Here is a 14,607-nt window from a genome sequence, read left to right as displayed (position 1 = left end):
AGGGCACTGTTTTGTAACATGAAAATCACATATAGAAGCTCATTAAATAACCTCACTTTTTTGTTGCTATCACCAAGTTCTTTTTCTATGTGAAAGTGGTATTTGGTAAGGTAAGTGGGCTATAGACTCCTCTGCATTCCTAAAAGGGCAGCAGTTCCTAAAAGCTAAAGAACTACTGGTCTTGTGTAAAGTTCATGAACCCTGCACTCAGACACAGGTTCAAATCCAAAGTTTACTATTTCCTAATAGAATAACCAGAAAGTCAGTTCCCTCATCATACCACCCTCATAGGGTTGTGAAGGTTAAATGAGATAAGTATGTAATATACCTGGCAAATAGTAAGTGCACCCTTACAGAAGGGAGGGCAGGCGGAAGATGGTATTTTGGGTCTTGCTTCCAGACCCTTCATCTTTCAGAGAATGCTCCCAATATCCTGCCCCAAACCAAAGTCACATCTCCGAGAGAGATACCAAACAAATAACGTGAAGTAGGCTAAACCAAAGACGTGACTTTAATTGTAAATTACGGCAAGAAAACTAATGGATAATTAAACCAATTAAGTTTGTCGTCAGGGATCACAAACCCTAATAACAGCCAAACAACATAAAAAAAAAAGGCATATATGCATACAAGTCATAGAGATGGCCCCATATTAATGAGATCAATAAAAGCTTTTAATACAAGAAACAAATCCACAAGCCTTCATAATAACAACTGAAATAAAGTTGTTTATATGATTTTTATTTTCATTTGACCCACTTTCTTGAGAACTGATCTCCCCAAAAAGGACAAAGCCTACCTCCTTATTTCACCCATCTCTTACTGAAGTCTACCCAGACATCTAATTCATTTAATATTCAATAATTCACTAAGTCCTTCAATATGTACTATTTACTAAGCACCTCTCATGGCCAGAAGTAAATAAAATAATAACAAAGCCCCAGCTCTACCCTCAAAGAGATTAAAGTCTAGTGGGAAACAGAAATAAGTAAACAAGCAATTACTATACTATGTGTTCAGAGCAGTGATGAGTGTGAGTGTTTACAGAATACCATGAGAACACATATACAAGGAGTACTGACTCTTTCTCAAGGACGCATTGTGAATGGTGGAAACCAGGAAATATTTCCTAGAAGACATCTAAGCTGAGAATGAAAGGATGAAGAGTTGGGCAAAGATGGGGCACAAGGAGTAGAGGAAGAAAGTCATCCAAACAGAGAAAACAGCATCTGTAAGATCAAGGAGTCTAGAGGACCTAGCATAATGAATGAATAGCAGTAGTTCAATATGATCAAAGAGGCAAGCGTGAGGCTGAAGAGGTGAGCAGGGACCTCCTATGACATATTAAGGAGTTTGGAATTTATCCTGAAGGTAACAATGGAAAGCAGGGGTTTCAAACTAGAAGTGATATTATCAAGTGTGTCATGAAAAAAGACTATTCTGGCTTAATACAAAGAATGGATAGGAAGGCAGAAAAGATGACGAGTTTCCTATTACTAATGCAATAACCCAAAAAGGCGAAAATAGTAGTTTGAGAGTCATAATCAAAAAGACTGTGTAAATGGACAGGGGTGAGAGCAAAAGTAGAAAGAGAAGTTTCTAGCTTGGCAACTAAGTAGATAGATGCCCATTCACTAAGAAGAAAGAGTATGTTGAGGGCTTCCCTGGTGGCGCACTGGTTGAGAGTCTGCCTGCCGATGCAGGGGACACGGGTTCCTGCCCCAGTCTGGGAAGATCCCACATGCCGTGGAGTGGCTGGGCCCGTGAGCCATGGCCGCTGAGCCTGCGCGTCCGGAGCCTGTGCTCCACAACGGGAGAGGCCACAACAGTGAGAGGCCTGTGTACCGCAAAAAAAAAAAAAAAAAAAAAAAGAGTATGTTGGAAAGATGACGATCACTTCCTTGGAGTTCTGGGGCTATAGTGCCATGGGACATATAAATGAAGATTTTCTATAGGTAGTTAGCCACAAACATCTAGAGTATGAGACATATCTGGATAGAGTGCTACATTTGGAAGTCATCAGCCACAGAAAGTAAATGAAGCACTGGGAGCAGATATCACCTCAGAAGAACTTAAGATCCATTATTGCACAAAGCATTGTTTCCTACCATGTTCCTGCCTGCTGCTATAAACAAGCTGAGGACAGCCAGTACTGTTCCACTGACTGATACTCTTAAGTTAGGAAACAACCATCAAGATTTTTCCATGCCTTTATTATGTGCCAATATTTGTGTTAGGCATTGAACAGAAATAAAATGTGGTGCCCTTTATACATGAGAATTTTAATAAACTGTAGGTGTGCTATTTATGGTGAGGTTACATAGGTATTTAACATTCAAAAAAAAAAAAGGAAGAACAGTATGGAATGAAGTAATCAAAAATCAAAAAAAGTGAGGCTTGAGCTAGGCCTTAAATTATAAGTAGAATGTAGAGATGTGAAGAAAGGAACTGGCATTCCAGGGAAGGGAAAATGTATAAGTAAAATACCAGGGTAAGGAATGAACATGACTTTAGAGGTAGAAAAGTAAACAAAAATAACAACAATAAAAGTTTGCCTGGAATGACCAAAATGTACAAACTTAAAGCTGGACAAATAGAAATCAGAAGGTCTTAATCAGCCAGAAGAGTTTAGATTTGATAGAGAAGAAAGAAATACATTATCACTGATGTTTAAGAAGAATAAAAGAGTTGGGTTTAGGGAAGATAAAAGGTGGAATAATGTAGTGATTAAGAATGCAGGCTCTGGAGGATATTGCCTGGGTTCACAACTGGCACTCCACCAATTTACCAGCTATGGGGCAAGTAATTTAACCTCTCTAAACTTCATTTTGCTCAGTTATCAAATAGGATAATAGTAGTACCTAACATCATAAGTTAGGTATAGATATAAAATAATATGATCTATAGAAATGCTTAACAAAGTAAGCAAGGAATGAATGTTAGCTATTATTTTTAGTCCATGATGGGGCAGATTTTAGAAAACCTAGGGAAAGTTCATGGCATAGGTGTCCCTACCGTCTGTGGCTAGAGATCCCTGAACTTATTCAATAATGCCTGAGAAAGATCTTTACTTCACTTCTTACCACCGTGACTCCCTCATTTGATGATTTCTACCACCAGCCCAAAGACAATAATGCCTCCAAGGTTTTCACATATTCAAAATTGCAGTTGTCTTGTAGTCCCCAGACAAAAAGAGTATAAACTCACCTTTCTCTGCTCCTCCCTGTAAACAATTCAACAGAAAATCATAAAAAGACTCTGAAAGGTTGGAAAGTGGAAGGCCAAATGGCTAGGGACCACACTTGAGGAACAACACAAGACTGAGTTCCCTGGATTTTCTTTTTAATTCTCATACATCATGAATGGACCCAGGAGAGGCTAGTATCCTGGAACCTGCACCAAGATGGGGAAGGAGGAAGAGAAGGCCTGGATGGAATCTCTTAACCCTCTGGCCAGCAACTGATTCCAAATCTCCTGATTTCCAACCCAGTGACAGAAGGCAACCCAGGTATGTGCTTTCCTCCCCAACTGTACTGGCAGAGACTTAGAGAGAAGCCCATCAGCATTAAGAGGCCCAGAGAGTTGGCCCAGGAAAAGTCTGTATCCTAGAAGCCCAGAATTCCTACATCCCCCACCTAAATGCACCAGGAGGCCTAGAAAAGCACTTTTTGCCCCCACTGATGGCAGGAGCAAGAATCAAGTGGGAGATCCACTGGCATCAGGTGCCCAGGGAGCAGGCCCAGGAAAGCATCCTCCACCCTATGGGCCAATATCTCCCACTTTCCACTCAACAGCAGTAGGCCTAAGGAAGAGCATTCCACCCACATGAGCAGCACCAGCAGAGATCAAGCATGAGCCTCAGCAGCACCACTGAGCAAAGTAGACTATAATGCAAGTCTACTTTGTTCAGTAAAAACTCTGAAAACTAGTCTCTGAAACCACAGCCCATACAAGTAGGCCATGACCTATATGTTACATATAAATAAGACAAGTGAATGCTAAAACAGAGATTAAATAGGATCCAGTCTCTTACTGTAACATTCAAAATGTATAAAACACAATTAAAAGTCATTCACAATATAAAGAACCAGGAACATCACAGCTTGAATGAGAAAGATAATCAGATGATTCCAACATCAAGGTGAAACAGATGATGGAATTATCTGACAAGGATTTAAAAGCAACCATCTTATATGCTTGAGCAAGCAATTAAGAATCTCTTGAAGAAAATGAAATAAGATAAAAATCTCAGCAAAGAAACGTAGTTATAAAAAAGAACAAACGGAAATTGAAAAAAATACAGTAACAAATAAAAACATTTGAGAGGATCAATGACAGAATGGAAATGACAGAAGATAGAATAAGTGAACTTGAGGACGTATCAATACAATTAATAACTCTGAACAGCAGAAAGAAAATCAATTTTTAAAAGATAGGGGCTCTTGGGCTATAACAAAAGCTCTAACATTCATATCAACAGAATGCCATAAGCAGAGGAGAAGGGGGTGGGGGTGGGGAGGGATGCGCTAAAAAAAATTATTCACAGAAATAATGGGAAACTTCCCAAATTTGGTGAGACATATATCTACAGGTTCAAGAAGCTAACTGAATCCCAAATACGAAACTCAAAGATATCCACACCAACACAATTAAATTTCAGAAAATATAGGAGAACACCAATTTGAATGATAGTAGATTTCACATCTGAAAACATGCAAGCCAGTAGGAAGTGTTGTGCCATTTTGCAAATACTGAAAGAAAAAAAACCACAAACCATTAATTCTATGTCTGGCTCAATTATCCTTCAAGAATGAATGAGGAATAAAGACATTTTCAGGTAAAGAAAACAAATCTGTCACTAATAGACTCACCCACATAGAGGGGCTGAGAAATTCTCCAATCGAAAGAAAATAGCAGGAAAAAACCTCAAAGTTCATGAAGACCAAAAAAAAACAAAAACAAAAACCACAACAGAATGGATAAAAATAGAGGAAATATAACAGACTTTCAGTCTCTTTATGAGTTTCTTAAATCGCATTTGATGACTGAAGCAAATAGTCTAACACTATTTGCTGTGGTACTCAATATATGTAAACGAAATATTAAAACAATTATTATTTTTAAAGTGGGAAGGGTAAAGGGAACTAATTCTACTTCACTCTCAGAGGTGAAAGTTGATACCAGTAAACAGTTATAAATTATGTATGTATATTGTAACACCTAAAGCAACCTCTAAAGAAACAATACAGTGCAATATACTCAAAATACTATACATAGATCAAAATGTTCCTATAACCCACAGTAAGTCAAGAAAAGAGAAACAGAGGAACAAAGAGAAAACAAATACAATGGTGGACTTTAAGCCCAGTATATCAATAATGGTTTTAATGCACACAGTCTAGCACACCAACTAAAATACAGACATTAACACAGTGCTTAAAAAAAACACAACTATACGCCCATTGTGTTTGAAGAAAATCCCTTCAAACACAATGACATAAGAAGGTTGAAGTAAAAAGACAGAAAAAGAAATACTGTACAATTTTTTAAAAGCAGTAATGGCTATAATAGCAGATAAAATAATCTCCAGAATAAAATTAATTACTCAAAACAAAGAGCATTACCACATAATGATAAAAGGATAAATCCACCAAGAAGATATAGCAATCTTACACGTGTATGCAACCAAATCCAGTGTGATGTGACAAAGGCAATAAGAAATGGGAATAAAAACTGAAAGAGTAAAAACTAAATCTGATTAATAAATTAAACAAAATATCTGTTCCTTTTCTGTATTCTCTATTGGCTCCCCTTTCTCCTACTATATTCTATATAGTTTTATCCTTGGAATTTTGCTGTTCTCTCTGGCTCCCCCAGAGAGCTTAACTATTCTTACAGCATAATTTAATCATGGGTTGTTGAAGTCTTTCAAATTTATCTTTCTCATTTCCCATTTTTTCAACTGTTTCAGATGTCAAGGCAGCTGAATCTAATTTCAGGCTTTTCACCGAACTACTATCACTCAGGAGCTCAGGGTCTTACTGGGAGGAATGAGACATAACCAAATGGTACAACTGGGTGCATCAATAGAAATAATGCATAAGGTAAAGAGGCTGAACAGAGAGGATGTATTGGAACAGAGGATGCAAAAGAAGAGCACAAAGAGTGCCCTACCTCTACCTAGTTTCCCGCTTTTAGAGATTTACCCCAGAAATGGCAGGCTGAGAATACTGGGCTGCGGCCCCACCCGACCTTGCTCGTAGGACGGAGGTTCCACTCCAGAAGAGGCAATCAAAGAAGACCAGAGAATACCATCCACACCCAACACCATTCTTATATAAAGAAGGGACGTGTTACTCCAATACAAGTGGGTCACTATTCCAACTCCCAGAGCAATGTCACAAAGCTTTTTCCCAGGAGAGGCAAGCCATAAGAACAGAGAGCTCCACACATCCCCATAAGCAGACTGACTTCATTTGGAATAGAACACGGAGAAGTTCAGGCCTAAGAACGCCAGCAAAAACAATGCTGATCACAGTGGTAAGCAATTAAGAGGAAGCTGCTAGCTACATGATATGAAAAAGCCATACAGTAGACAAGCTAGAAGTTTAAAAGAAAGGCTCAAAGACTGACCTAAAAGACTACCTCTAAGAAAGGGCATTACCCTTTCTTAGAGGTACAGTAACAGTAACTGAATCAGACCACGGAGCAATTTATGCCTCAAGGCATTGTTGAAAACAATACAGCAATCAGCGTAGCTGTGGCTAACAGCTGATACCAATATTGCAAGACAAACAAGAAGATTAACAAGGAGATGAGAGAGACAGTAAAACAGAACTGAGTTAAAGCCATAGTCATAGGAGGAGGGAATGGATGGAGACCAGTCAGGGAGGCTGTACATATACCAAAGACTCTGCTTTTGGGACTTCCCTGGTGGTGCAGTGGTTAAGATTCCATGCTCCCAATGCAGGGGGCCTGGGTTCAATTGCTGGTCAGGGAGCTAGATCCCACATGCATGCCACAACTAAGGAGCCCGTCTGCCACAACTGACAGGGCACAACCAAATAAATAAATAAAATATTTTTTAATAAAATAAAATAATCAAATGCAAATCCAATTAAAAAAAAAAAGACTCTGCTTTCCAGTGAGGAAATTCAGAAGGTGCATACTGCAGGGGAAACAGACTTCACTTCCAAACTAGTCACTAAATAACCAGACAAGCAAAACAATAACAAATATTCTCAGCCCAGAGAGGGAATCAGTATCCAGAGCTGCAACAATATATTATCTAAAATGTCCAGTTTATAACAAAAAGTTGTGACACACACAAAGAAAAAGAAAACTGACCCATTCACAGGAAAAAAAACAAGCAAGCAATAGAAACTGCCTTTAAAGAGACCCAACATTTTGGATTTAGCCAGCAAAGACTTCAAATCAGTTATTATAAATATGTTCAAAGAAGAAAAGGAAATCATGCTTTAAAAATTAAAAGAAGCTTCAATGAAATCCCTATCAAACTACCAATGGCATTTTTCACAGAACTAGAACAAAAAAATTTCACAACTTGTATGGAAACACAAAAGGCCCTGAATAGCCAAAGCAATCTTGAGAAAGAAAACCAGAGCTGGAGGAATCAGGCTCCTGTACAAAGGTACAGTAATCAAGACAGTATGGTACTGGCACAAAAACAGAAATAAAGATCAATGGAACAGGATAGAAAGCCCAGAGATAAACCCACACACATATGGTCACCTTATCTTTGATAAATGAGGAAAGAATATACAGTGGAGAAAAGACAGACTCTTCAATAGTGGTGCTGGGAAAACTGGACAGCTACATGGAAAAGAATGAAATTAGAACACTCCCTAACACCATACACAAAAATAAACTCAAAATGGATTAAAGACCTAAATGTAAGGCCAGACACTATCAAACTCTTAGAGGAAAACACATGCAGAACACTCTATGACATAAATCACAGCAAGATCCTTTTTGACCAACTTCCTAGAGAAATAGAAATAAAAACAAAAATAAACAAATGGGACCTAATGAAACTAAAAAGCTTTTGCACAGCAAAGGAAACCATAAACAAGACGAACAGACAACTCTCAAAATGGGAGAAAATATTTGCAAATGAAGCAACTGACAAAGGATTCATCTCCAAAATATACAAGCAGCTCATGCAGCTCAATATCAAAAACACAAACAAACCAATCCAAAGATGGGCAGAAGACCTAAATAGACATTTCTCCAAAGAAGATATACAGATTGCCAATAAACACATGAAAGGATGCTCAACATCACTAATCAATCATTAGAGAAATGCAAATCAAAACCACAATGAGGTATGACCTCACACTGGTCAGAATGGCCATCATCAAAAAATCTACAAACAATAAATGCTGGAGAGGGTGTGGAGAACTGCACTGCTGGTGGGAATGCAAATTGATACAGCCACTATGGAGAACAGTATGGAGGTTCCTTAAAAAACTAAAAACAGAACTACCATACGACCCAACAATCCCACTACTGGGCATATACCCTGAGAAAGCCATAATTCAAAAAGTCATGTACCACAATGTTCATTGAAGCCCTATTTACAATAGCCAGGACATGGAAGCAACCTAAATGTCCATCAACAGATGAATGGATAAAGAAGATGTGGCACATATATACAATGGAATACTACTGAGCCATAAAAAGAAATGAAATTTTTTTTTAAATTTATTTATTTTTATTTTTGGCTGTGTTGGGTCTTCGTTTCTGTGCAAGGGCTTTCTCTACTTGTGGCAAGCGGGGGCCACTCTTCATCGCGGTGCGCGGGCCTCTCACTGTCGCGGCCTCTCTTGTTGCAGAGCACAGGCTCCAGACGCGCAGGCTCAGTAGTTGTGGCTCACGGGCCCAGCTGCTCCACAGCACGTGGGATCTTCCCAGACCAGGGCTCGAACCCGTGTCCCCTGCATTAGCACGCAGATTCTCAACCAGTGTGCCACCAGGGAAGCCCGAAATTGAGTTATTTATAGTGAGGTGGATGGACCTAGAGACTGTTCATACAGAGTGAAGTAAGTCAGAAAGAGAAAAACAAATACTGTATGCTAACAAATATATTTATGGAATCTAAAAAAAAATTGGTTCTAAAGAACCTTGGGGCAGGACAGGAATAAAGATGCAGACATAGAGAATGGACTTGAGGACATGGGGACAGGGAAGGGTAAGCTGGGACGAAGTGAGAGAGTGGCATGGACATATATACACTGCCAAATGTAAAACAGATAGCTAGTGGGAAGCAGTCGCATAGCACAGGGAGATCAGCTCGGTGTTTTGTGTCCACCTAGAGGGGTGGGATAGGGAGGGTGGGAGGGAGAGGCAAGAGGGAGGAGATATGTGGATATATGTACACATATAGCTGATTCACTTTGTTATACAGCAGAAACTAACACTGCATTGTAAAGCAATTATACTCCAATAAAGATGTTAAGGAAACATTAAAAAATAAAATTAAGAGAAGGTAATGGCAATGTCTCATCAAATAGAAAATAAGCTAATAGAACTTACAAAAGAAGCAAATGGAAATTCTGGGGTTGAAAAGTACAACTAAAATGAAAAATTTCCTAGAGGCTCAACAGTAAATAGGGACAGACAGAAGAATCGGTGAATATGATGATAACAGAGACTATGCAAGCTGAAGGACAGCAAAAAGAAGAATAAATAAAAATGAACAAAGGCTCAGAGAGCTATTTGACAAGAGTAAGTGTACTGACATATGTATAATGGGGGATATCTGAGACAGAAAAGAGCAGAAAAAAATAATGGCTGAAAACTTCCCAAATTTGATGAAAAACATTATTCTACACATCTGAGAATCCCAATGAACTCAGTGATAAACAGAGAGATCCATACCAACACATCATAATCAAAATCAAAATGCTGAAAGACGAAGAGAATATCCTGAAAGCAGCAAGAAAAAAACAAATCACATACAATGGAACACTAATAAGAATAGTTGATTTCTCATCAGAAACAATAAAGGCAGAATACAGTGGAAAGACATATTCAAAGTGCTGGGGAAAAAAACTGTCAACCAAGAATTCAAAACCCAACAAAACTATCTTTCAAAAAGATAAAATAAAAACATTCCCAGATATACAAAAACTGAGAGAATTTGTTGGTGGCAGGCCCATCTTACAAAACATACTAAAGGAAGTTCTTCAGGCTGAAAGGAAGTGACACCAAACAGTAATTCGAATTTACAGAACAAAACAAATAGTGCTAGTAAAGATGATTATATTAGGTAATTACAAAAAGACAGGACACTTGCATATTTTCCTTTCTTCTAACAGATTTTAAAAGCCAGCTTACATAAAACAACACATATATAATTGTATTATTGGGGCTATAACATATAGAAATGTAACATATTCAACAATAACAACAAAAGGAAGTACATGGGAGCAAACTTAAGAGTACAGCAAGGAAATGACACTGGGTGATAACAAATCCACAGGAACAAATAAAGAGAATAAGAAATAAGAATAAATTCAAATATTAATGTAATAAGCTCTATAAATATAAATATTTGCTCTCTCTACTTCTCTGAGCTTCTTTAAAATACATAAAGTTATATAAATAATTATGACAATGTAACAATCTACTCTTGGGTTTGTAACACATAGTTGTATTATGTATTATAATAATAGCAAATACAAAGAAGAGGAAATAGATCTATATAGGAGAAACATCTCTGTATCACACTAGAATTTAGTTAGTATAAACTGGGAGTATATTCTGGTAAGTTAAGATAAATTTTATAAGCCCTACAGGAACCATTAATAATATAACTTTAAAAATTAGCTAGGACTTCCCTGGTGGCACAGTGGTTAAGAATCCGCCTGCCGGGCTTCCCTGGTGGTGCAGTGGTTGAGAGTCCGCCTACCAATGCAGGGGACACAGGTTCCTGCCCCGGTCCGGGAAGATCCCACATGCCGCGAAGCGGCTGGGCCCGTGAGCCATGGCCGCTGGGCCTTCACATCCGGAGCCCGTGCTCCACAGTGGGAGAGGCCAAAACAGTGAGAGGCCCGCATACCAAAAAAAAAAAAAGAATCCGCCTGCCAATGCAGGGGACACAGGTTCGAGCCCTGGTCCGGGAAGATACCACATGCCACAGAGAAACTAAGCCCATGTGCCACAACTAATGAGCCTGCAAGCCACAACTACTGAAGCCCACATGCCACAACTACTGAAGCCCGCGCAGCTAGAGCCCATGCTCCGCAACAAGAGAAGCCACCGCAATGAGAAGCCCACACACCACAACAAAGAGTAGCCGCTGCTCGCCGCAACTAGGGAAAGCCCACATGCAGCAACAAAGACCCAACGCAGCCAAAAATAAAATAAATAAAAATAAATTAATTAATTTAAAAAAAAATAAAAAGTAAAAGATAAAAATTAGCTAGAAAATTATTAAAGAAATTAAAATACTGGAAAATATTCACTTAATGCAATAAAAAGCAGTAAAGGATGAACAGAAGAACCAAAGAGTCATGAGGCATATGGAAAAGAAAAAGTAAACCAGCAAGTGTAAATCCCATGTTATCAATAATTACATTAAATGTGAATGGATTAAACAATCACATCAAAGGCAAAGACTGTCAATCTGGAATTAAGAAATAAAAAAGATACAACTATAAGCTATTTACAAGAGATACACTTCAGCTTCAAAAACATAAATAGGTTGAAAGTAAAGGGATGAAAAAAGATGCAACATTCAAGCAGCAACCATAAGAACTGGAAAGTCCACACAGACATAAGATAAAATAGACTTTAAAACAAAAAAATATGTTGCTAGAATTAAAGATGGACAACAGCAAAAAGGTCAATTCATCAGGAATATATAACAATTATAAACATAAATGCACTTAATATCAAAGTCTCAAAATATGTGAAACAATTCTGACAGAAAAGGGAAAAACAGACAAACAATAATAATTGGAGCCTTCAATACCCTACTTTCAAAAATGGAGAAAACTAGCAGAAGATCAACAAGGATCAGAAGACTTGAACACTATAAACCCACGAGAACTAAGAAACATGTATAGAACACACCACCTAACAACAGCAGAATGCACATTCTTCTCAAGCGCAAACCATACATTCTACAGGATAAACATTACGGTAGGACATAAAACATGCCTCAGTAAAATTTAAAAGCACAAAAATCCTATAAAGTATATTAGGAAATAGTTTAGATGAATTAAAACAAAAACACAACACGCCAAAGCTTAAGGCACACAGCTAAAGTAGTGTTTAGAAATCTATCAATGTAAATACCTACATTAAAAAGAAAAATCTCAAATCAATAACATAACATTTAGGGAAATGTAAACCAAAACCACAAGATACCACTTCACAGCCACCAGAATGGCTATAATCAAAAAGACAGAAAAACAAGTGTTGTTGAGGGTGTGGAGAAACTGGAACCCTGATAATGCTGGTGGGAATGTAATATGGTGCATATTATTTGGAAAACAGTTTAGCAGTTATTCAAAATGTTAAACACTGTTACCATAAATGAGAAATTCCACTCCTAGATATATACCAAAGAGAAATAAAAATAACAAATACACAAACCTGTACATGAATGTTCATAACAGCATTATTCATAAGAGTCAAAAAGTGGAAAAAAACCCAAGTGTCCATCAACTGATGAACAATAGGTAAACAATATGTGACATATCCATACTATGGACTATTATTTGGTAATAAAAAGGAATGAGTACCAATATACACTATAACATGGATAAATCTTGAAAACGTACTCAGTAAACGAAGCCAGCCACAAAAGATCTCATATTGTATGATTTCACGCACATGAAAACGTCCAGGATAAGCACCTCCAACCTCAGCTGACTTCTCAGAACTACCTGCCAATCCATCTGCTTATCCTTGGTCAGCTCCATCCCCTATTCACTTCAACATAAATTCTAAGCCTTCACCAAGCCACTCTCCTCAAATCCCTTAACCCACCTCCACAACTCTCAACCTCCCTCAGCAGACAATCTTGCTTTTTACCTCAAAACTAATCTCTCAGTTTCCTCTCTGTAAACTTGTATCTGTTCTTATGCTCATTTAATTCCCTTTTCCCTTCAAGTCACAGAAAGGAATATAGAAACAAACTGACTCTAATATCAGACTCCTCCAGGTAATTCAGTTCTAAACACTGTCATGAAGAATGCAATGAAAATCAAATGGTTCATCTCATAAAAGATCTGAGGATCTATAAATAAATCTAATCCAAAGTTAACATTATTGCAGGAGTTTAAAAGTAAAAAATTAGGCACAGCAAGATATTTTTAACAAGCTAGTCATAAGGACACTTAATATCTCCTTCTCTACGTACCTGGTGAATGTTTGAGAGTCCCTGGCACAGTGTCAGGAGATACCCTCAACATTCTGAGATCTGAAGAGTGATACTCCAACTCTCTAGTTGGCTCATGAGGAACAAATGGAGGCAATACAGATGCAAAAGACTGATTACTGTCCATATTAGAAGGACATACCTATGAAAAGAGATAAAAAATGAAGAAAATAAGATTAATTTTAGACTTCATCTACTAAAAAATAACCTCATTTTTATGAAAATGAATGCTAAGCAGTCATACCAGTTCCTCAAGATCATATTCTCAACCCTCCTGAATTCATATATAGGTCATATCTTGTTTGGTTAATTCCAGGAAGGCTCTACAAATTATTTGAGGGTTTGGAAGTCTACCTGTATAGAATATTACAGATAGGAGACCTAGAAGTGTTCTATTACTCAGAAGTTTGCTACTTAACATAGTATGATCTGAACTACGGTAATATTCTTGACAAGCTCAAGGACTTTTTTTTTAAGAAGGAGAGGTATGTTAGGGAAAGGAAAGAGGAAAGGAGGGAAGAGAGAACAGAAATATTTTCAAGAAATCCACAAATGTTTAGAAGAAAACTAAATGCATCAAAGAACTGTATCTGTGATCAGTTACCAAAAAACATAAGTTCTCAAATTTTTTGAAACAAAAGTAGTGGGAAATATAAACTGATGAGGTAAAGGTTAAGTGCTAAAAAAGAAATTCCTGAAGTTTCATGACATTCCAGCAAGTCAAAGAAATCAGAGGGGACTTCCCTGGCGGTCCAGTGGTTAAGACTTCGCCTTCCAATGCAGGGGGTATGGGTTTGATCCCTGGTTAGGGAGCTAAGATCCCACATGCCTCATAGCCAAAAAAAAAAACAAAACATAAAACAGAAGCAATATTGTAACAAATTCAACAGACTTTAAAAATGGTCCATATCAAAAAAATATCTTAAAAAAAAAGAAATTAGAAACTATTAGTACTGATGTTGGTACATAAACATTACACAACTTTTCACCAAATTCACAGTATACTCTCATATAAAAACAACATACCACTTTTATTTTCCTAAAAAGTTATTCCAGTGCTGCCCTCTCAGGAGGGAGTCTAAAAATGTACATAAGCATGAATTTTTCTATCCTCTTTTATGAAGGGTTTTTCAGTGTGTAGTAACAAACATTCTTAAGAAGCTGGCAGAATGGGGAAATAAATAATTCTACTTCTA

The 14,607-nt window shown here is 37.6% G+C and overlaps 1 protein-coding gene across 10 annotated transcripts in view; it reads right to left on the bottom strand.

Annotated features, from left to right (window-relative positions):
- ALMS1 (ALMS1 centrosome and basal body associated protein) overlaps nt 1-14,607 on the bottom strand; it is a 249,532-nt gene that overhangs the window by 188,679 nt on the left and 46,246 nt on the right. For all 10 annotated transcript variants that reach the window (XR_014295936.1, XR_014295937.1, XM_082642966.1 and 7 more), the window contains one exon: nt 13,394-13,553. Coding sequence is in view for 8 of the 10 variants with exons in the window: in XM_082642966.1 (XP_082499092.1) it covers nt 13,394-13,553 (160 nt within the window). In the remaining 2 variants the exon portion in view is untranslated. The remainder of the gene's footprint in view (nt 1-13,393; nt 13,554-14,607) is intronic.

This window comes from Mesoplodon mirus, assembly GCF_964341445.2.
Source record: "Mesoplodon mirus genome assembly, chromosome: 14".
NCBI lineage: Eukaryota > Metazoa > Chordata > Mammalia > Artiodactyla > Ziphiidae > Mesoplodon > Mesoplodon mirus.
Note: the sequence above shows the minus strand (reverse complement) of the source record. Positions and strands in the feature narration are given on the sequence as shown.